General features: G+C 38.3%; 1 protein-coding gene across 1 annotated transcript in view; it reads left to right on the plus strand.

The window, feature by feature from the left end:
- Positions 1-18,834, plus strand: part of PDLIM4 (PDZ and LIM domain 4) — a 294,388-nt gene extending 275,554 nt beyond the window's left edge. The window contains exons 6-7 of the mRNA XM_053717189.1: positions 7,390-7,510; positions 18,237-18,834. Coding sequence (XP_053573164.1) covers positions 7,390-7,510; positions 18,237-18,441 — 326 coding nt within the window. The 3' untranslated portion in view covers positions 18,442-18,834. The remainder of the gene's footprint in view (positions 1-7,389; positions 7,511-18,236) is intronic.
- Positions 18,835-22,859: the final 4,025 nt, after the last annotated feature.

Below are 22,859 nucleotides of genomic sequence, written 5' to 3' on the forward strand. Positions count from 1 at the left end.
ACTAGACTGTCCCGCTAAATACTGGACACCTGGCGCCTGTGTACTGAAGATGTGCAATTTGGAGCATGAGAGCATCTGATGTTTGGATGTGCATTTGTAATAACCCACTTTTAGTATTTTAGTAATAAGGCTATCCTACAAACTAGATAAGTTTATACTTTTAGGAAATATTGGGAAGACTTGTAGGACCTTTCTTATCTGCCATCAAAATCCATCGGCTAGATTATGAGTTTTGCGTTAGGCTTAAAAAGCAGCATTAGCCGGTCCCAACGCTGCTTTTTAACGCCCGCTGATATTACAAGTCTTGCAGGTACAGGTGTACTGCTCACTTTTTTGGCCAGACTTGGCAATACCACAAATCCACTTACGTAAATTGCGTATCCTCTTTTTTCAATGGGACTTGCATAGCGCCGGTATTACGAGTCTGCCAAAAAGTGAGCGGTAGACCCTCTCCTGTCAAGACTGGTACCGCATTTTAAAGTCAGTAGTTTTAAGAGTTTTACACTACAACGCCGTAGCATAAAACTCTTAACTAAAGTGCTAAAAAGTACATTAACTACCATAAACTACATATTATCCCCTAAACCGAGGCCCTCCCACATCGCAAACACTAAAATAAAATTTTTAACTTCTAATCTGCCGAACCAGACATCGCCGCCACTATAATAAATATATTAACCCCTAAACCGCCACACTCCTGCCTCACAAACACTAAACCTGCCGTCCCTAACATCGCTGCCACCTTCCTACATTTATTAACCCCTAATCTGCCGCACCCAACGTCGCCGCCACTATATTAAAGTTATTAACCCCTAAATCTAAGTCTAACCCTAACACCCCCTAACTTAAATATAATTAAAAGAAATCTAACTAAAAATTCCTATCATTAACTAAATTATTCCTATTTAAAACTAAATACTTACCTGTAAAATAAACCCTAAGCTAGTTACAATATAACTAATAGTTACCTTATAGCTAGCTTAGGATTTATTTTTAGTTTACAGGCAAGTTTGTATTTATTTTAACTAGGTAGAATAGTTATTAAATAGGTATTAACTATTTAAGAACTACCTAGCTAAAATAAATACAAAAGTACCTGTAAAATAAAACCTAACCTAAGTTACAATTACACCTAACACTACACTATAATTAAATTGATTACCTAAATTAAATACATTTAAATAAATTACATACAATTAGCTAAATTAAATTATCTAAAGTACAAAAAAAAAACACTAAATTACAGAAAATAATAAACAAATTACAGATATTTAAACTAATTACAGCTAATCTAATAGCTCTATTAAAATAAAAAAAGACCACCCAAAATAAAAAAAAAACCCTAGCCTAAACTAAATTACCAATAGCCCTTAAAAGGGCCTTTGGTGGGGCATTGCCCCAAAGTAATCAGCTCTTTTACCTGTAAAAAAAAAATACAAACAACCCCCCCAACAGTAAAACCCACCACCCACACAACCAACCCCCAAATAAAATACTATAAAAAAAAAACTAAGCTCCCCATTGCCCTGAAAAGGGCATTTGGATGGGCATTGCCCTTAAAAGGGCAGTTAGCTCTTTTGCCACCCAAAGTCCCTAACCTAAAAATAAAACCCACCCAATACACCCTTAAAAAACCTTACACTAACCCCCTGAAGATCGACTTACCGGGAGACGTCTTCATCCAAGCCGGGCGAAGTGGTCCTCCAGACGGGCAGAAGTCTTCATCCAGGCCGGGCAGAAGTTGTCCTCCAGACGTGCAGAAGTCTTCATCCAGACTGCATCTTCTATCTTCATCCAGACTGCATCTTCTATCTTCATCCATCCGGCGCGGAGCGGGTCCATCTTCAAGACATCCGACGCAGAGCATCCTCTTCATCCGACAACTAAAACAGAATGAAGGTACCTTTAAGTGACGTCATCCAAGATGGCGTCCCTTAGATTCCGATTGGCTGATAGAATTCTATCAGCCAATCGGAATTAAGGTAGAAAAATCCTATTGGCTGATGCAATCAGCCAATAGGATTGAAGTTCAATCCTATTGGCTGATTGGTTGTTGTTATTTATTTTTTTTACAGGTAAAAGAGCTGATTACTTTGGGGCAATGCCCCGCAAAAGGCCCTTTTAAGGGCTATTGGTAAATTAGTTTAGGCTAGGGTATTTTTTTATATTGGGGGGCTTTTTTTTATTTTAATAGCGCTATTAGATTAGGTGTAATTAGTTTAAATTTCTGTAATTTGTTTATTATTTTATGTAATTTAGTGTTTGTTTTTTTTGTACTTTAGCTAATTTAATTTAATTTATTTAATTGTTTTTAATTTATGTAATTAATTTAATTATAGTGTAGTGTTAGTTGTTAGTGTAACTAAGGTTATTTTACAGGTAAATTTGTATTTATTTTACCTAGGTAGTTATTAAATAGTTAATAACTATTTAATAACTATTCTACCTAGTTAAAATAAATACAAACTTGCCTGTAAAATAAAAATAAAACCTAAGCTAGCTACAATGTAACTATTAGTTATATTGTAGCTACCTTAGGGTTTATTTTATAGGTAAGTATTTATTTTTAAATAGGAATAATTTAGTTAATGATAGTAATATTTATTTAGATTTATTTAAATTATATTTAAGTTAGGGGGTGTTAGGTTTAGGGTTAAACTTAGGTTTAGGGGGTTAATAATTTTAATATAGTGGTGGCGACGTTGGGGGCGGTAGATTAGGGGTTAATAAATGTAGGTAGGTGGCGGCGATGTTAGGGCCGGCAGATTAGGGGTTAATAATATTTAACTGTTTGCAAGGCGGGAGTGCGGCGGTTTAGGGGTCAATATGTTTATCATAGTGGCGGCGACGTTGGGGGCGACAGATTAGGAGTCAATAAGTGTAGGTAGGTGGCGGTGACGTTGGGGGCGGCAGATTAGGGGTTAATAAATATAATGTAGGTGTCGGCGATGTTAGGGCCGGCAGATTAGCAGATTAGGGGTTAATAATATTTAACTGTTTGCAATGCGGGAGTGCGGCGGTTTAGGGGTCAATATGTTTATCATAGTGGCGGCGGCGTTGGGGGCGACAGATTAGGAGTCAATAAGTGTAGGTAGGTGGCGGTGACGTCGGGGCAGCAGATTAGGGGTTCATAAGTATAATGTAGGTGGCGGCGGTGTCCGTAGCGGCAGATTAGGGGTTAATAATTATAATGTAGGTGTTGGCGATATCGGGGGCGGAAGATTAGGGGTTAATAAGTGTAAGATTAGGGGTGTTTAGACTCGAGGTTCATGTTAGGATGTTAGGTGTAGACATAAATTTTATTTCCCCATAGGAATCAATGGGGCTGCGTTAAGGAGTTTTACTCTCCTTTTTGGCAGGTGTTAGACTTTTTTTCAGCCGGCTCTCCCCGTTGATTCCTATGGGAAAATCATGCACGAGCATGTTACACCAGCTCACCGCTGACTTAAGCAGCGCTGGTATTGGAGTGCGGTAATGAGCAAAATGTTGCTCTACGCTCACTTCTAGTCTTTTAACGACGGGTTTCTGAAAACTCGTAATACCAGCACTGTAGGTAAGTGAACGGTGAGGGAAAACTGCTCGTTAGCACCGCACAGCCTCTAACGCAAAACTCGTAATCTAGGTGCATGTTTCTATATTAGCAATTAATCAGTGCTTTACAAAAGACCTACATACAAAATAAATATTTAAAAAAACATTAAAACTGTCATTTTGCAAAAGCAGTTCATGGGCACACCCTTTGGAAAGCAGGATGGAGTTCATCTACCTAGTTTGCAGTGCTGTTGCCAGCTTTTCCTCTGATCTAAGCAAACACTGTGTACAAACATTTTGAGTTTAATGTACCTTTAACTTTTTTTTTTCCAAATCCAGATCACAAAATCATTCCTTGTCATACTTTTTGTTATAATATATAATACTATAATATATAATACCAGTGTTCAGCATTTACCCATACTCACAGTGACACATGTTCAACAACATATTTCCGAAAGTTTGTTGATTTGTAGCATAAACTATGATTGTGAAACCTTTAAAGGGACATTAAACTGCTGGTTACAACTACAGTAGGATGGTTACTACTCACCATGCTATTGTTTTTCCCCGTATGCTTGCAACTCTCTTTAAAGCCATTCTCTTATTTTAACCCACTAAAAAAAACAGTTGGTAAAGCCCTGTATCTTTATACTGGGCACCGCCATCTTGTAACGCACATATTTCTGCATCTTGTGTTTTCACAGATCAGTGTTGTTACTGACTTTGCTGTACCCTGCACTTAGCACGCACAACACAAATCAGAGGCTTTACATGTTTGCAGTTTTTTGTATGCAGTTTAAATACATAACAAATATAAAAACCCTCAGGAATAATATAGAGCAATGCAGCCACTGCAAAAGTACAGCCCCAGCTCTGTATTTTACACTTTAAACTGAAGTGCACAAGGCTTGTCAAGAAGACAACAATATCACCAATCTGTGTGTGCACACTGCTTCTGTAACAGGATGTGAGAAAACTGAAACTCCAAGATGGCCGCACCTAGTGAAGATGCAGACTTTCACTTTACTGTAAAGGGTTAAAATAAGATAATGGCTTTAAAGAGAAGAACAATACAATTACATGGTGCGTTGTAGCCGTGCAACTATAGTTGTACCCAGCAGTTTAACGCCCCTTTAAATCAGAGCTAATCATCGTTATGAATGAATAAAAAAAAGCATCAGACAAAGAGCAGTGTCATTGTATTTTTTCTTTGGTGCTTTTTGTGTAGGTGTATATGTCTATTTTTAACTAGCTCATGTCTATATTTACCTCATTTGAGCAAATGAAGACTGTATACAAAAACATTCAGTAGCATTTATCTCGTATGCAGGATCTATAACTTCTTTATTATGTAATCCTTTGCTTTGGCTGCCATTATTATTTTAACGTAGTTGAATCAGTTTGTGGTTTGCAAATAGCATGTGTAATCCGTGTTTATTTGTGAATTTGAAATGTTAAGATACCAGTTTATCCAGTTACTATAGAGGTGTAGTGTTCTTTACATTTCAGCTGAACCATGGGCTTTTCCTTTTTATCTAAATGTAAAATAATTCTGTTTGTTTCAACTTTTAAATAACACAACAATGAAAAGATAAAATAAGATTACACATGAGATATAGGGCCCGATTATCTAAAGCTCTCTGGAATTGTGAGATTTTTCTAAGAAATATCGCCAGTGCTATGAAACATTTGCCTTAGGGGTTGATCACATCCTATCGGTTAATTTTACCCAAAATGGCATTTTGCTTTCTTTACGAATTGGTCAGTGTGTTTTTTAACCCCTTCCTGCCGTTAGGTTGTTCCATGCCATCCTAACTAACCTGGGCTTTAGCGCCGTTAGGACGTCATGAAAAGTCTTAGTTGTATGGCTGTACTGAAGCCATAGGCGTTTCCTGACACTATCCCATCATTGAAACCTCGCGATCGCATGAACGATTGCTTTATTTACATTTTTACTTATTTGTTTACATCAGAAGTTTGTTCTAATGTAGACAACTATGTACTGTCAGGAAAGGGTTAATGATCTCAATCCAAAATGGATCCATGTGTTTAAAGCCCACAGGGGTGTACGTGTTTTCACTAGAAAAGGTTCCAAAAAGGTATTTTCCTATGTTAAGTACTTGTAATGAGGATAGAAACTGGGAAGTCATCTAAAACTGACTTATACAATAGCCATTTCACACCTCTTAAGGTTACAGTGAAGTTCTTTTGAATTAACCTTTTTGTTTAGTGTGTAAGGGAAATGCTCATTTACATGTGCAAGATTAACCTATTGTAATTAGGGCTGTCAGCTGTTCTCCATAAAAATACAGCACAACCTATAGGTGACTGGGCACAGGTGGTAGGTGAGGTCACACAATGTCCCCCTAAAACCTCAACCTTAGGTTCCACCATTGATACCACCATCTACACATGTCACAACTGAGCAGTCATTTTATCCTTTGGTTGTCAGTAACACATACGTAGTAGTGATTTGACCCACATAACTGCCCTGAGCATACCCATAGCAATGATTTAATACCCCCCATGGCTGCCTGTAACACATGGCAGAAAATTCACAGTGTTACTTCTTGTTTTGGCTATATTTGTAATGAATAGAGGCATAGGAGGCACTTTACATTTAGCTGACACTTACGGGACTTTAAAAATACTGTTAAAGGGACACTAAACCCAAAAAAATTCTTTCATGATTCAGGTATAGAATATAATTTTAAACAACATTCCAATTTACTTCTATTATCGAATTTGCTTCATTCTTTAGATATTCTTAACTGAAGACAAAGTAATGCACATGGGTGAGCCAATCACATGAGGCATCTATGTGCAGCCACCAATCAGCAGCTACTAAGCCTATCTAGATATGATTTTCAGCAAAGGATATCAAGAGAATGAAGCAAAATAGATCATAGAAGTGAATTACAAAGTTGTTTAAAATTGCATGCTCTTTCTAAATCATGAAATAAAACATTTGGGTTTAATGTCCCTTTAAGTCAGTGCTGCCAGTGGTATTTCAGTTTACAAATTAAACCTGAGCTGCTTGCGACTAAGCACGTGTATCGATAAATATTGCTATTTGTGGTTGGTGAGTACTTGTTTGGTTTATTGACAGATATTAGTGCCATTAACTCATATTTTATTCCAAATAAATGATTATTCCTTTGAGCATCCTGTATACTTATCAGTAACTAGTAATTGTAGTGCCACATTTGATTTATTATATTTTAGGATCTTGCACTGTGTTTTGTGAAGTTTTTTTCGTTACTAAATGTAACAGACATTCCAATCTAATCAGCTAAAAAAATCTTCCAGGCTTCTGTCATATTCCTAGTAATTTATTCTGCCTTACTGCTTTAGATCTATTTAAAACCAGGTTGACAAGCCATATTTTATTTAAAGGGTCATTAAACCCCAATTTTTTCTTTCATGATTCAGATAGATAGAGCATGCAATTTTAAGCAACTTTCTAATTTACTCCTATTATAAATTGTTCTTCGTTCTTTTGCTATCTTTATTTAAAAAGCAGGAATGTGATGCATAGGAGCCCATTTTTGGTTGAGAACCTGGGTTATGCTTGATTATTGGTGGGTAAATGTAAGCCTCCAATAAGCAAGCGCTATCCATGGTGCTGAACCTAAAATGGGCTGGCTGCTAAGTTTTACATTCCTGCTTAGCAAATAAAGATAGCAAGAGAACGAAGAAAAATTGATACTTGGAGTAAATTAGAAAGTTGATTAAAATTTCATGCTCTATCTGAATCATTAAAGAAAACAATTGGGTTCGGTGTCCCTTTAACATCATCCTGTTTTCAAGTGTTTTGGGCAATGTTCATACTAAAATCTTGACATTTTTTGGCAGGTGAGAAGCTGGAAAGGCCGGCCAGCTCAAGGAACATAAAATCACCAGTATCTAAACTCAGCAGCCCTTTGCCTGGCTTACAGCTGCTCCCTCAGTGCACCAGATGTGGAAATGGGATTGTGTAAGTATGACTCTGTTGTCAATAGCTAGAAATAATTCACTTTTCCCTTATGCATTATTTCATATATGACGTTTTTAATATATGCATGAGTGTGCTCCTAACCATCAGAACGATCCAGCAACATATTTCATCTTTATTAACTGAAAACATTGCAGTGATGACTTTAAAAACATACTTGGAATATGTGTCAATATGCCAGGGTCACAATTTTACCACTAATTAAGCAAGCTTGATAGGTCATAGGTAATGTTTTTGAATTAAAGGGACACTGAACCCAATTTTTTTCTTTCATGATTCAGATAGAGCATGCAATTTATTTATTTTTTATATATCATTTTTTATTGATTTTATAAAATATAACAGAGAACATTCAATGGGGCCTATTTATCATTGGTCTTGCGGACCTGATCCGACAGTGCGGATCAGGTCCGCAAGACCTCGCTGAATGCGGAGAGCAATACGCTCTCCACATTTAACATTGCACCAGCAGCTCACAAGAGCTGCAGGTGCAACGCCGCCCCCTGCTGACTCGCGGCCAACGGGCCGCCAGCAAGGAGTTGTCAATCAACCCGATCGTACTCGATCGGGTTGATTTCCGGCGATTCCTGTCCACCTGCTCAGAGCAGGCAGACAGGGTTATGGAGCAGCGGTCTTTAGACCGCTACTTCATAACTTGTGTTTCTGGTGAGTCTGAAGACTCACCAGAAACACGGGCCCACAAGCTCCGTACGGAGCTTGATAAATGGGCCCCAATCTATGAAAAGATAGACCTATTTAGTCTTCACAACAAAATAAATACTAAACCATCTTCTTAACATCAGAAGAGGAGACATCCTTAACATACATTCTATATTTGCTGATCCTCATCTGGGACCAGCCCTGAACCATTTTGCATAGCTGACTTAACAGAGAATGATTAGGTACATTTTCTGTACCTCTATTTTATCCATTCAATAACCAATACTATATAACAGTTTATCCAAAAAAAAAAAAAAAAAAAAAAGGGAAGAATTCCCTTGTTATACTGTATATTTCGCCTGTAATTTATTTTTAGACGAGCGGAGGGCTCGGAGGTAGGGAAAGAGAGAAAAATAATAAGAAAAAAAAAACGGGAGAAGGGGGAAGAACTCATTACCATAGAGCTAGTAAAACCTGGTTAGAATGCCTAAATGGGTATATTAAGTGATCAATCTCATTATTTGGGAAAGATTTTATAAATAATGCCCATTTTGCAAAAAAATTACTTACAGCTCTATCATCTATCATCATGTATATCTGTGTCATGTTGTTCCAATATACATTGTTTTTTAATACAATTTATGATCTCTGTTATGCTGGGAACTGCATCTTCTTTCCATTTTTTGAAAATTAAATATCTAGTAGCTAAAATAGCTATAATGAAAAAAAACATTTCTTGGCAGAGGTAGCTTTTCTCCTCCAATCTCAAAAAATACTGCCTTTGCACATAAGCACCCTAGACTTTATCTTTAGCCTTTTACTCAACCAGTATTGTAGTTTATACCAAATATGTCTAATCTTTGGACAGTCCCATAACATATGTTTGAGGTTAGCCGACACAAGTGAACATTTTGGACATTTGTAGAAATCAGAGTTTCCACATTTAAACCCCTTTTCCGGCGTAAAATATGTCATGTGTAGTAATTTAATATGAGACTCCCTCCATGTAGAAGAGAGAGTGCTTTGCATGATGACTTCCATAATAGATTTTTGTATATTAAAAATTTCTAATGGTTCTGGTACTAATAGTGCTGTATGAAAATGGTGAAAGACAGCACCTCTCTTTTCCTTTCTGGGGCACAGGAAAGGGTTAGCCAAACCCCAATATGTATTCAAAATAAAGTAGTTTTCCAGCCTCCAGTCAAGTTAAAAAGACCTTTATTAGTTTCTTACAGGGTCCATCACATCAACCAACAACGTTTCAAACCTATTCCAGGTTCTTAATTAAGAACCTGGAATAGGTTTGAAACGTTGTTGGTTGATGTGATGGACCCTGTAAGAAACTAATAAAGGTCTTTTTAACTTGACTAATAGTGCTGCCCATTTTGAAAATGTTTTTGTTAAATTGCTGGGGCCTTTATAAGAAGTAAGAGTTTGATAACATGTGGAAATGGACATATGTCCATTTTTTACTGATACCAGCCAATTTTCCAGTGCACCCCAGAGAGCATGCAATTTTAAGCAACTTTCTAATTTACTCCTATTATCAATTTTTCTTTGTTCTCTTGCTATCTTTATTTGAAAATCATGCATGTAAATCTTAGCAAACAGCCCATTTTAGGTTCAACACCATGGATAGCACTTGCTTATTGGAGGCTGGCATTTACCCACCAATAAGCAAGCATAACCCAGGTTCTCAACCAAAAATGGGCTGGCTCCTATGCATCACAATCCTGCTTTTTAAATAGATAGCAAGAGAACGAAGAAAAATTGATAATAGTAGTAAATTAGAAAGTTGCTTAAAATTGCATGTTCTATCTGAATCATGAAAGAAAAAAAAATGCGTTTAGTGTCCCTTTAAGAATAGAACAGGTTAATTAAAGAACAAAACCTACCATAACATTTTCTGTGCTTGATGCTTTATACTGAGGTAAAGACAATATAAAAAAACTAATGTTAAGCAATACACTAATATCAAAATACTAATACACCAATACACTATACAGTAGTTTGCTGTATGGAAATTTTGTATTCATCTTGTATTTACTTGTTTTTGTGCTATTCCAATCCAGTTGAAGAGATGCCATTTAAAGTAGTTAAAGGACCAATTTAAGTAGAATAGCATAATCTGCAAATGCACAATAAAAAGAAAATGCAATTGTACTTTTATATTATATTAGAAGACTGAGCTCAAAGTGATACTGGAAGTATTTTTTTTAAAGGGACATTAAACTCCTTTTGATTTGTTTTTTTAAATAAAGAAAATTTGACTTCTCCCACAGTTCATATAGAAGTCAAAACAAATTCTGTAAGGTAAGTTTTATTTCTTTTGCAAGATATACCGAGTCCACGGTTTCATCCTTACTTGTGGGATATTATCCTTCCTAACAGGAAGTGGCAAAGAGAGCACCCACAGCAGAGCTGTCTATATAGCTCCCCCCTTAACTCCACCCCCAGTCAATTCTCTTTGCCGACTCTAAGCAGGAAGGGTAAAGTGAAAGAGGTGATAAAGTATTAGTTTTTATTTTTCTTCAAGCAAGAGTTTGTTATTTTTAAATGGTACTGGTGTGTACTATTTACTCTCAGGCAGGAGATAGATGAAGATTTCTGCCTAGAGGATGATGATCTTAGCATTTGTAACTAAGGTCCACTGCTGTTCCCACAGAAGCTGAGGAGTACAGAAAAACTTCAGTGTGAGGAACGGTTTCTTGCTATACAGCAATGAGGTATGTTCAGTCATATTTTCTGCAGAGACTGTGATAACTCAGAAAGGCTGACAGTATCCCCATTAGGGGAAGGGTAAGCAGTAATCCAAGTTTTATAAGGGCATTACTAGCTTGCATTAAGGGCTAAACTTATGGGCACTCAGTTTGTATATGATATATAAGGCAAACGTTTGTGTGTTCTGGGAGTACTGTTTAGATTTCTTAAGGGACAACTGTTTTGAGGGTACACTTGGCTTGTTTGGGGTTTTTTATAACCCACATGGCTTAAAAAACGTTTGGTAGATTTTTGTATAGGCCCTAGCAACATCGAGTGAGATGGGCGGGGCCTATTTTGCGCATTTAGTTTCTGTAGACAAGCAGCAAGCTTCAACACCGGAGATCCTGGTACACATCTGGGGCCTAATCGAAGCTTTATCCCCACATTATCGATCCCTAAGGGCAGGTAGGCGCCACAGCAGAGCTGTGGCAAGGTGCTGACAGGGTTTTTTACCGGTTTTGGACACTTGTCAATCCGGTTTTCACATTTGGGGGTTTATTGCGTTATTACTTGTGGTGCAATCTTACTAAAGCTTATTGAGTATACTGTAAAAATTTCGGAAAATTTGAGGTAATTTAAAGCAGTTTTGCAGTTTGTGTATGCCTTTTTTTCTCTTAAAGGCACAGTACCGTTTTTGAAAATTGTGTTTTTTTCATTAAATAAAGTGTTTTCCAAGCTTGCTTGTCATATTACTAGCCTGTTCAACATGTCTGACATTGAGGAAACTCATTGCTCAATTTGTTTAGAAGCCATTGTGGAACCCCCTCTTAGAATGTGTCCCACTTGTACTGATATGTCTATAAATTGCAAACAGCATATTTTGACTTATAAGAGTTTGGCACTGGATTATTCTCAGACAGAAGGAAATCAGGTTTTGCCATCTACTTCTCCCCAAGTGTCACAACCACTAACGCCAGCAGAAGCGACGCCAAGTACCTCTAGTGCGTCTAATTCTTTCACCTTGCAAGATATGGCCTCAGTTATAAATACTACCCTCACAGAGGTTTTATCTAAACTGCCAGGGTTGCAAGGGAAGCGCAGTAGCTCTGGGTTAAGAACAAATGCTGAGCCTTCTGACGCTTTAGTAGCCATATCCGATATTCCCTCACAATGTTCTGAGGTAGGGATGAGGGATTTGCTATCTGAGGGAGAGATTTCTGATTCAGGAAAGATGTTCCCTCAGACAGATTCAGATATGACGACATTTAAATTTAAGCTGGAACACCTTATTGCTCAGGGAGGTTTTAGTGACTCTGGATGATTGTGACCCTATTGTAGTTCCAGAGAAATTGTGTAAAATGGACAAATATTTGGAGGTTCCTGTTTACACTGATGTTTTTCCGGTTCCTAAGAGGATTTCGGACATTGTTACTAAGGAGTAGGACAGACCAGGTATTCCGTTCGTTCCTCCTGCTGTTTTTAAGAAAATGTTTCCCATATCTGACACCATGCGGGACTCGTGGCAGACGGTCCCTAAGGTGGAGGGATTTATTTCTACTCTGGCTAAGCGTACAACTATACCTATTGAGGAAAATTGCTTTCAAAGATCCTATGGATAAAAAATTAGAGGGTCTCCTAAAGAAAATTTTTGTTCATCAGGGTTTTCTTCTCCAGCCTATAGCGTGCATTGTTCCTGTAACCACTGCAGCTGCCTTTTGGTTTGAGGCTCTGGAAGAGGCTCTTCAGGTGGAGACCCCATTAGATCATATTCTGGACAGAATTAGGGCTCTTAAGCTAGCTAATTCTTTCATTGCAGACGCCGCTTTTCATCTGGCTAAATTAGCGGCTAAGAATTCAGGTTTTGCCATTTTAGCGCATAGAGCATTATGGCTTAAGTCCTGGTCTGCTGATGTGTCATCAAAATCTAAGCTTTTGACCATTCCTTCCAAAGGTAAGACCCTTTTCGGACCTGCATTGAAAGAGATCATTTCAGATATCACTGGAGGGAAGGGTCATGCCCTCCCTCAGGATAAATCAAATAAGATGAGAACCAAACAAAATCATTTTCATTCCTTTCGAAACTTCAAAGGTGGTCCCGCTTCCTCTTCCCCTGCTACAAAGCAAGAGGGGAACTTTGCTCAATCCAGGCCAGTCTGGAAACCTAACCAGGCTTGGAAAAAGGATAAGCAGGCCAAGAAGCCTGCTGCTGCCACTAAGTCAGCATGAAGGGGTAGCCCCCGATCCAGGACCGGATCTAGTAGGGGACAGACTCTCTCTCTTTGCTCAGGCCTGGGTAAGAGACGTTCAGGACTCCTGGGCCGTAGAAATTGTAACCCAGGGGTATCTTCTAGATTTCAAAGATTCTCCTCCAAGGGGGAGATTCCATCTTTCTCAATTGTTTGTAAGCCAGACAAAAAGAGAGGCGTTCTTACACTGTGTAGAAGACATTTTTACCATGGGAGTGATCTGCCCAGTTCCGAAAGCAGAACAGGGTCAAGGGTTCTACTCCAATCTGTTTGTGGTTCCCAAAAAAGAGGGAACCTTCAGACCAATTCTAGATCTCAAGATCCTAAACCAATTCCTAAGAGTTCCATCCTTCAAGATGGAGACCATTCAGACTATTTTACCAATGATCCAGGAGGGTCAATATATGACCACCGTGGACTTAAAGGATGCGTATCTACACATTCCTATCCACAAAGATCATCACCAGTTCCTCAGGTTTGCCTTTCTGGACAAGCATTACCAGTTTGTGGCTCTTCCCTTCGGGTTGGCCACGGCGCCAAGAATCTTCACAAAGGTGCTAGGGTCCCTTCTGGCGGTCCTAAGGCCGCGGGGCATAGCAGGGGCGCCTTATCTAGGCGACATCCTAATTCAAGCGTCGACTTTCCAACTAGCCAAGTCTCACATGGACTAAGTGTTGGCCTTTCTAAGATCTCATGGGTGGAAGGTGAACATCAAAAAGAGTTCTCTTTCCCCTCTCACAAGAGTTTCATTTCTAGGGACTCTGATAGACTCGGTAGAAATGAAAATATTTCTGACGGAAGTCAGGAAATCAAAACTTTTAACCACCTGCTGAGGTCTTCATTCCATTCCTCGGCCGTCAGTGGCTCAGTGCATGGAGGTAATCGGTTTAATGGTAGCGGCAATGGACGTAGTTCCATATGCACGCTTACATCTCAGACCACTGCAACTATGCATGCTCAGACAGTGGAATGGGGATTATGCAGATTTATCTCCTCATATAAATCTGGATCTAGAGACCAGAGACTCTCTTCTTTGGTGGTTGTCACAGGATCACCTGTCCCGGGGAATGCGTTTCCGCAGACCAGCGTGGGATATATTGACGACGGACGCCAGCCTACTGGGCTGGGGTGCAGTATGGAATTCCCTGAATGCACAGGGATTGTGGACTCAGGAGGAGGCCCTCCTACCGATAAATATTCTGGAATTAAGAGCGATATTCAATGCTCTTCAGGCATGGCCTCAGCTGGCTTCGGCCAGATTCATCAGATTTCAGTCGGACAACATCACGACTGTAATTTATATCAATCATCAGGGGGGAACAAGGAGTTCCTTAGCGATGATAGAAGTTTCCAGGATAATCCGATGGGCAGAGACTCACTCTTGCCATCTATCAGCGATCTATATACCAGGGGTAGAGAACTGGGAGGCAGATTTTCTAAGTCATCAGACTTTTCATCTGGGGGAGTGGGAGCTCCATCCAGAGGTGTTTGCTCAACTGGTTCAGCTATGGGGCGCAGCAGAATTGGATCTGATGGCGTCTCGTCAGAACGCCAAACTTCCTTGTTACAGATCCATGTCCAGGGATCCTCAGGCAGTACTGATAGATGCTCTAGCAGTACCCTGGTCGTTCAACCTGGCTTATGTGTTTCCACCTTTCCCTCTCCTTCCACATCTGATTGCCAGAATCAAACAGGAGAGAGCTTTGGTGATTTTGATAGCTCCTGCGTGGCCACGCAGGACTTGGTATGCAGATCTGGTGGACATGTCATCTCTGCCACCATGGACTCTGCCACTAAGACAGGACCTTCTGATTCAAGGTCCGTTCAAGCATCCAAATCTAATGTCTCTGCAACTGACTGCTTGGAGATTGAACGCTTGATTTTATCAAAGCGGGGTTTCTCTGAGTCGGTCATAGATACCTTGATTCAGGCTCAAAAGCCTGTCACCAGGAAAATTTATCATATGATATGGCGTAAATATCTTTTTTGGTGCGAATCCAAAGGCTACTCATGGAGTAAGATCAGGATTCCTAGGATTTTGTCCTTTCTTCAAGAGGGATTGGAGAAAGGATTGTCAGCTAGTTCCTTAAAAGGACAGATATCTGCTTTGTCTATTCTATTGCACAAGCGTCTGGCAGATGTTCCAGACGTTCTGGCTTTTTGTCAGGCTTTAGTTAGAATCAAGCCTGTGTTTAAACCTGTTGCTACGCCATGGAGTCTAAATTTAGTTCTTAAAGTGCTCCGGGGGTTCTGTTTGAACCCATGCATTCCATAGATATTAAGCTTCTATCTTGGAAAGTTCTGTTCCTAGTTGCTATCTCTTCAGCTCGAAGAGTTTCTGAACTGTCTGCATTACAATGTGACTCGCCTTATCTTGTTTTTCATGCTGATAAGGTGGTTTTGCGAACCAAACCTGGGTTCCTTCCTAAGGTTGTTACTAACAGGAATATCAATCAGGAAATAGTTGCTCCTTCTCTGTGTCCTAGTCCTTCTTCTCAGAAGGAACGTCTGTTGCACAACTTGGACGTAGTTCGTGCTTTGAAGTTTTATTTGCAGGCAACACAGAGATTTTCGTCAAACATCTTCGTTGTTTGTTGTCTATTCTGGAAAGCGTAGGGGTCAAAAGGCTACGGCTACCTCTCTTTCCTTTTGGCTGAAAAGCATCATCCATTTGGCTTATGAGACTACTGGACAGCAGCCTCCTGAAAGGATTACAGCTCACTCTACTAGAGCGGTAGCTTCCACATGGGCTTTTAAAAATGATGCTTCTGTTGAACAAATTTGTAAGGCTGCGACTTGGTCTTCGCTTCATACCTTTTCCAAATTTTCCAAATTTGATACTTTTGCTTCTTTGGAGGCTATTTTTGGGAGAAAGGTTTTGCAAGCAGTGGTGCCTTCCGTTTAGGTTCCTGTCTTGTCCCTCCCTTCATCCGTGTCCTGAAGCTTTGGTATTGGTATCCCACAAGTAAGGATGAAACCGTGGACTCGGTACATCTTGCAAAAGAAAACAAAATTTATGCTTACCTGATAAATTTCTTTCTTTTGCGATGTACCGAGTCCACGTCCCGCCCTGTCTATTCAAGACAGATAGTATTTTTATTGAAAACGTCAGTCACCTCTGCACCTTAAAGTTTCTCCATTTTCTTCCTTGGCCTTCGGTCGAATGACTGGGGGGGGTGGAGTTAAGGGGGGAGCTATATAGACAGCTCTGCTGTGGTGCTCTCTTTGCCACTTCCTGTTAGGAAGGATAATATCCCACAAGTAAGGATGAAACCATGGACTCTGTACATCGCAAAAGAAAGAAATTTATCAGGTAAGCATACATTTTGTTTTTTTAGAATACTGCAAATCAAAAGTTGGTTTAGGCTGGACCACTAGATTACACAATTTGCTTTTTACCTTTCTAGGGAGTATGGGACAAGCTATTTTTTCTACACAAAATCAAGTGATGTTTACTGTCCCTTTAAAGTGAAAGTCAACCCTAGCGTTTGTGAAACGCTAGGATTGACCATCGGAACAAATATAGGGGATTTTCATTCATGAAGTATAAAAATTCTTTATGCAGAAAGCTCTTTTATTTATTTCAAGCGTTGGCACACTGAGCTGTTAAGGCAGCCCACAGCAGAACACTGTTTTGCTAAGAGGTGACGTTTCCACTTCTTAGCAAATAGCGTGCGGTAAATCCGTCGCTAAGATGAATTTCTCACATGGCTATTGGCTAAGAGGTAAAAACGTCACCGCTCAAGCAAAACAGCGTTCTGCAATGGGCTGCCTGAGCTTGAAACAAATAAAGGAGCTTTCAGCATGAAGTATTTTTTACTTCATGAATGAAAGTCCCCTTTATTTGTTCCAATGGTCAATCCTAGCGTTTCACAAACGCTAGGATTGACTTTCACTTTAAGCTATCTTACACATATAAGAGTATTTCCTTTTGTCAGTCTATCTCCACAGATCTAAATTGATTGTTATCCCCTGCCTACTCCGGTGGTTTTCTGTTTACCAGTATACTTGGCTGCCCATTCATGGAAGGTTTTTGTGTAATTTAGCCGTACAGTGGCAGTAATAATTGATCATGCTCCGGGTCTTGGCTCAAGCAGTGGTGTTAATAGTAGTAAAACTGTAGCTTGACTGCAGCTGCATGGGTGGCCGGGATACAGGTTCCCACCATGGTATAGATAAACAGGATAACAAATAATTCATATCTTTTTGGCATTGCTTGAATAGACAAATTCTGTAATGTAAGACGGCTTATAAAAAATGAGTTTACTGTTCCTTTCATTTTGTATAAAGATGCAGATTATCTGTTTTTCACATTCAGATTAGATAATTGTGAAAAAAAACTATAAATAAAAGATTTCTCTTGTGCTTTTTCAGGGGTTTGACAGGGTTTTCATAGAACTCAAAAACCAAATCTAAGTTAAAATATTGGTGAATAATGGACTCACTAATTAGGAATTTTTTTTTCCTTTTTACTTAAAAGGACATTAAACACTAAATAAATGCTTGATAGAATGATGCAGTCAAAGAAAAGATTAGTCTGAGAATAACAAGTAGAAGTATATTTTTAAGTTTCACTCAATAAGTTTCACAAAATAAGTGTAAAGTTTTAGTGTCTATAAAACAATGGAAGCTGCCATGTTGGAATTTTATTCTCTGCTGTGGCCAATTAGAGTAGAGTTGTTTGTGCACATGTCCAGTCCATACCCACCTGTGTAATACCAGTCATCTACTCCACATGCACCACAGCTGTTTCCAAGGGCATGTAATAGGCACCAATAATTTAATAAAGTAATCCTATCATTCATTCATTTTTTTTTTAAATAAATATAACTAACATGGACCAAGAAGCACAACATTTAGTTCCTATCCCTATTATATGTAATACTCTTTATCATGAGGTGAACAATATATTATTTGTTTTTCTTCTTTTTAAGACAACACATTAAAAATGTCTGCATCATATAATTGTAAGAAAATATTGTAGTTTTAAGTCATTTTTTTAATTATAGCAATCATTTAAATAGATATTTCCTTATGTGATTATTATATTAATCTGTTACTAATGAAACAATGTTATACATTTCTTCTTCATCTCACAGTGGCACGATAGTAAAGGCTCGAGACAAACTCTACCATCCTGAATGTTTTATGTGCGATGATTGTGGCCTCAATTTGAAGCAAAGAGGATATTTCTTCATTGAAGAACAGCTATATTGTGAAACTCATGCCATGGAGAGAGTCAAGCCCCCAGAGGGATATGATGTTGTTGCTGTGTATCCAAATGCAAAAGTTGAACTGGTCTAAAAGCTCTATTTTGATTAAAATGTTCTCAGTACATCACAGAGCAGTGCATTCTGGGATATAAATACAACAAAGTTGGTTTCACAAGACAAACAATCTTAGCACATAATATATTCCTTGCCAAGAAAACAATGCAAAACCACAATATAAAGGCTTCAGAAAAAATGCAATTTAGTCTTAATGATACAGGAAAAATATCTGGAAGGGTAAGCACATGAAATTGTTTATTTGTATAACGTTTTTTGTTTGTTGTTTTTCATCCGCTCAATATCTTTGTTTTAATGTTTAATACGAGAGTTTGTGTGCAATTTACATTTTCGTATCTGACACCAATAGAAATATTTTGTAAATAGTGATTAAAACTGCATATTTTCCAATAAAAACAACATTCTTTTAGTTTCTATCTTGCTGCAGTGCATTATTTTATATTTTAAAACAGCATAATCATTTGGGATTATTAATTGAAAATATCTAAACATTTCAGAATATTGAAAATCTTTCAAAAACCATATGTCATACAGCTGCTATAATTATGAGCAGGTGCTGTAGTTTGTTTTCCAATAGATTTAGATGTTCAAAGTAGTAATCCATACTGTATTTACCATCATCATGCCCATTGCTCTATCCTGACAGTAAAAATGTTTTTATTTATAGTCTTCTGGAGATATGGCCTCCACAACTGTACACAATAGTCAAGATGTAGCCTAACTAGTGATCTATATAGAGGCATAAGAACCTTAGTATTACAAGGGTTTCCTTTCTGGGGGTAATCATAAATTCAGTCTCCATGAGGCTGTTTTTTGACAGATCAACACAAGCTTAAACTGCAATCTGCTTGCGGGAATCTCCAGTCACTATCTCACGCTATCCTTGCTCAGTGCATGGAAGTAGTGGGTCTGGTGGTAGCAGCATCAGATGCCATTCCATTTGCATGGTTTAATTTGCGTCTACTATAACTATATATGAATGCTAAGGCAGTTGAATGAAAATCACACCAACCTGTCCCAGTTAATTCATTTAGACTTAATAGAAACTCAATCTCTGTCTTGGTAGATATCCTGTATGTTGATATCTCAAGGGGTGGTTTTCCGGTGTCCATCATGAGAAATAAGGATGTCAGGTTGGGGGGTGGTCTGGTGTTCTCAAAAGTTTTAGGGAGTTTGGTCGCCTTACAAGGCAAGGCTACCAATAAATGTCTTGTGATTTTCAGGGCACTTCAGGCTTGGTCTCTTCTTGGTTTGATTCCTTTCATTCACTGTCAGTCATTGTCATGGCAGTAGCCTATATCAATCATCAAGGTGGTACCCACAGTGCTCTAGAGATTAAAGAGGTTACTAATACCCTGAATTGGGCAGAGTTTCACCTGTGTATCATTTCAACCATTCACATTCCTGGGGTCAACAACTGGGAAGTGGATAATCTGAGTCGTCAGACCTTACACTCAGGATGAATGGTCTCTCAACCAGAAGATGTTCGATCAGCCTCCCAGAGATAAACCTAATGGCATCTCGTCTGAACCACAAACTCCCCAGATACAGGTCAAAATCGAGAGATCTTCAGTCTGAGTTGATAGACGATCAAGCAGTTCCTTGGTCTTGCCATCAATTTTACCTTTTTCGACCAATTGTGCTTCTAGCAAGGGTAATTGCTCGGACCAAGCAAGATCAAATTTCTGTATAATTAATAGCTCTGACATGTCCAGCTCTCTTCTGTGACGTCTTCCTCAACATCCAGATCTGCTTTATCAAGGTCCATTCTTTTATCAAAACCTCTCAGTTTGACTGCTTGGTGATCGAATGCTTGGTTCTTTCTCAAAGAGGTTTTTCTGACTCTGCAAAGAAACCTTGGTCCAGTTTTTTACTTCCTGGGCTTTCAAGAATAAGGTTTCAGTGGAACAAATTTGCAAGACTGCAAATTGGTCTTTTCTGCATACTTTGACTAATTGTTATCATTACGATGTGTTTGCCTCAACGGAGTCAGCTTTTGGAAGGCTGTAGTTTCTGATAAATAGGTTCTTGCCTTTCCTTCTCATTTTTTGTCCCACCCATTTTTTTGGACTCCACAGCTTGGGTATAAGTTCTCAACAGTAATGAATTGTGGACTCTCACTACAATAAGAAAGAAAACATAATTTATTATTCCCTGAAAAATTCCTTTCTTTCTTAGTGGTGAGAGTCCACAAATCCACCCACTGGCAGCAGTTCTAGTTTGCACCTTTTTACCCTACTATCGGCCAGATTATGAGTTTTGCGTTATGAGGGGTGCAGTACTAACTTGCACGTTATTTCCACCGCTCACTTTCCTACAGTGCTGTTATTACAGGTTTTTACAAACCCTGCATTAAAAGGCAAGAAGTGAGCGTAGAGCAAAATTGTGCTCCGTACCACACTCCAATACCAGCGCTGCTTAAGTCAGCGGTGAGCTGGTTGTACGTGCTCGTGCACGATTTCCCCCTAGACATAAATTGGGAGAGCCGGCTGAGAAAAAGTCTAACACCTGCAATAAAGCAGCGTAAAGCTCAGTAACGCAGCCCCATTGATTCCTATTGGGAAACACATTTTATGTTTACACCTAACACCCTAACATGAACCCCGAGTCTAAACACCCCTAATCTTACACTTATTAACCCCTAATCTTTCGCTCCGGACATCGCCGCCACTATATTAAATTTATTAACCCCTAAACCTAAGTCTGTCACCCCCTAACTTAAATATAATTTAAATAAATCTAAATAAAGCTTACTATCATTACCTAAATACCTATTTAAAACTAAATACTTACCTATAAAATAAACCCTAAGCTAGCTACAATATAACTAATAGTTACATTGTATCTAGCTTAGGGTTTATTTTTTATTTTACAGGCAAGTTTGTATTTATTTTAACTAGGTAGAATAGTTACTTAATAGTTATTAACTATTTAATAACTACCTAGTTAAAATAAATACAAATTGCCCTGTTTATTAAAACCTAAGCTGTCTTACACTAACAACTAATCTAACCCTACAATTAAATAAATTCCCTAAATTAAATACAATTAACTAAATTCAATAAAATTAGCTAAATTACAAAAAAATACCTACTAAATTACAGAAAATAAAAAACAAATTACAAGATCTTTAAACTAATTACACCTAATCTAATAGCCCTATAAAATTAAAAAAAGCCCACCCAAAATAATAAAAACCCCTAGCCTAAACTAAACTACCAATAGCCCTTAAAAGCTGTTCCAATCAGCCGAAAGAATGCAAGCTCAATCCTATTGGCTGATTGGATCAGCCAAAAGGATTGAAGTTCAATCCTATTGGCTGTTTGTATCAGCCAATAGGATTTTTTTCAACCTTAATTCCGATTGGCTGATAGAATTCTATCAGCCAATCGGAATCTAAGGGACGCCATCTTGGATGACGTAATTTGCCCGTCTGGAGGACCACTTCTGCCGGCTTCATAGAGGACATCTTGCCGCTTGGATGAAGACTTCTTCCGGCTTCGTTGAGAATGGATGTCGGCTCTTCAAAACTATAAGTGAATCTTCGGGGGTTAGTGTTAGGATTTTTTAAGGGTGTATTGGTTGGGTTTTATTTTTAGATTAGGGGTTTGGGCTGCAATAGATCTAAATGTCCTTTTAAGGGCAATGCCCATCCAAATGCCCTTTTCAGGGCAATGGAAGCTTAGTTTTTTTAGTTAGGGTTTAATTTGGGGGGTTGGTTGTGTGGGTGGTGGGTTTTACTGTTGGGGGGTTGTTTGTAATTTTTTTTACAGGTAAAAGATCTGATTTCTTTGGGGCAACGCCCCGCAAAAGGCCCTTTTAAGGGCTATTGGTAGTTTAGTTTAGGCTAAGGGTTTTTATTATTTTGGGTGACTTTTTTTATTTTGATAGGGCTACTAGATAAGGTGTAATTAGTTTAAAGATCTTGTAATTTGTTTTTTATTTTCTGTAATTTAGTGTTTTGTTTTGTAATTTAGCTAATTTTATTGAATTTAGTTAATTGTATTTAATTTAGGGAATTTATTTAATTGTAGGGTTAGGTTAGGTGTTAGTGTAAGACAGGTTAGGTTTTATTTTACAGGTCAATTTGTATTTATTTTAGCTAGGTAGTTATTAAATAGTTAATAACTATTTAGTAACTATTCTACCTAGTTAAAATAAATACAAACTTGCCTGTAAAATAAAAATGAACCCTAAGATAGATACAATGTAACTATTAGTTATATTGTAGCTAGCTTAGGGTTTATTTTACAGGTAAGTATTTAGTTTTAAATAGGAATTATTTAGTTAATGATAGTAGGTTTTATTTAGATTTATTTTAATTATATTTAAGATAGGGGGTGTTAGGGTTAGACTTAGATTTAGGGGTTAATACATTTAATATAGTGGCAGCGACGTTGGGGTCGGCAGATTAGGGGTTAATAAATGTAGGTA

This window comes from Bombina bombina, chromosome 6, assembly GCF_027579735.1.
Source record: "Bombina bombina isolate aBomBom1 chromosome 6, aBomBom1.pri, whole genome shotgun sequence".
NCBI classification, from domain to species: Eukaryota; Metazoa; Chordata; class Amphibia; order Anura; family Bombinatoridae; genus Bombina; species Bombina bombina.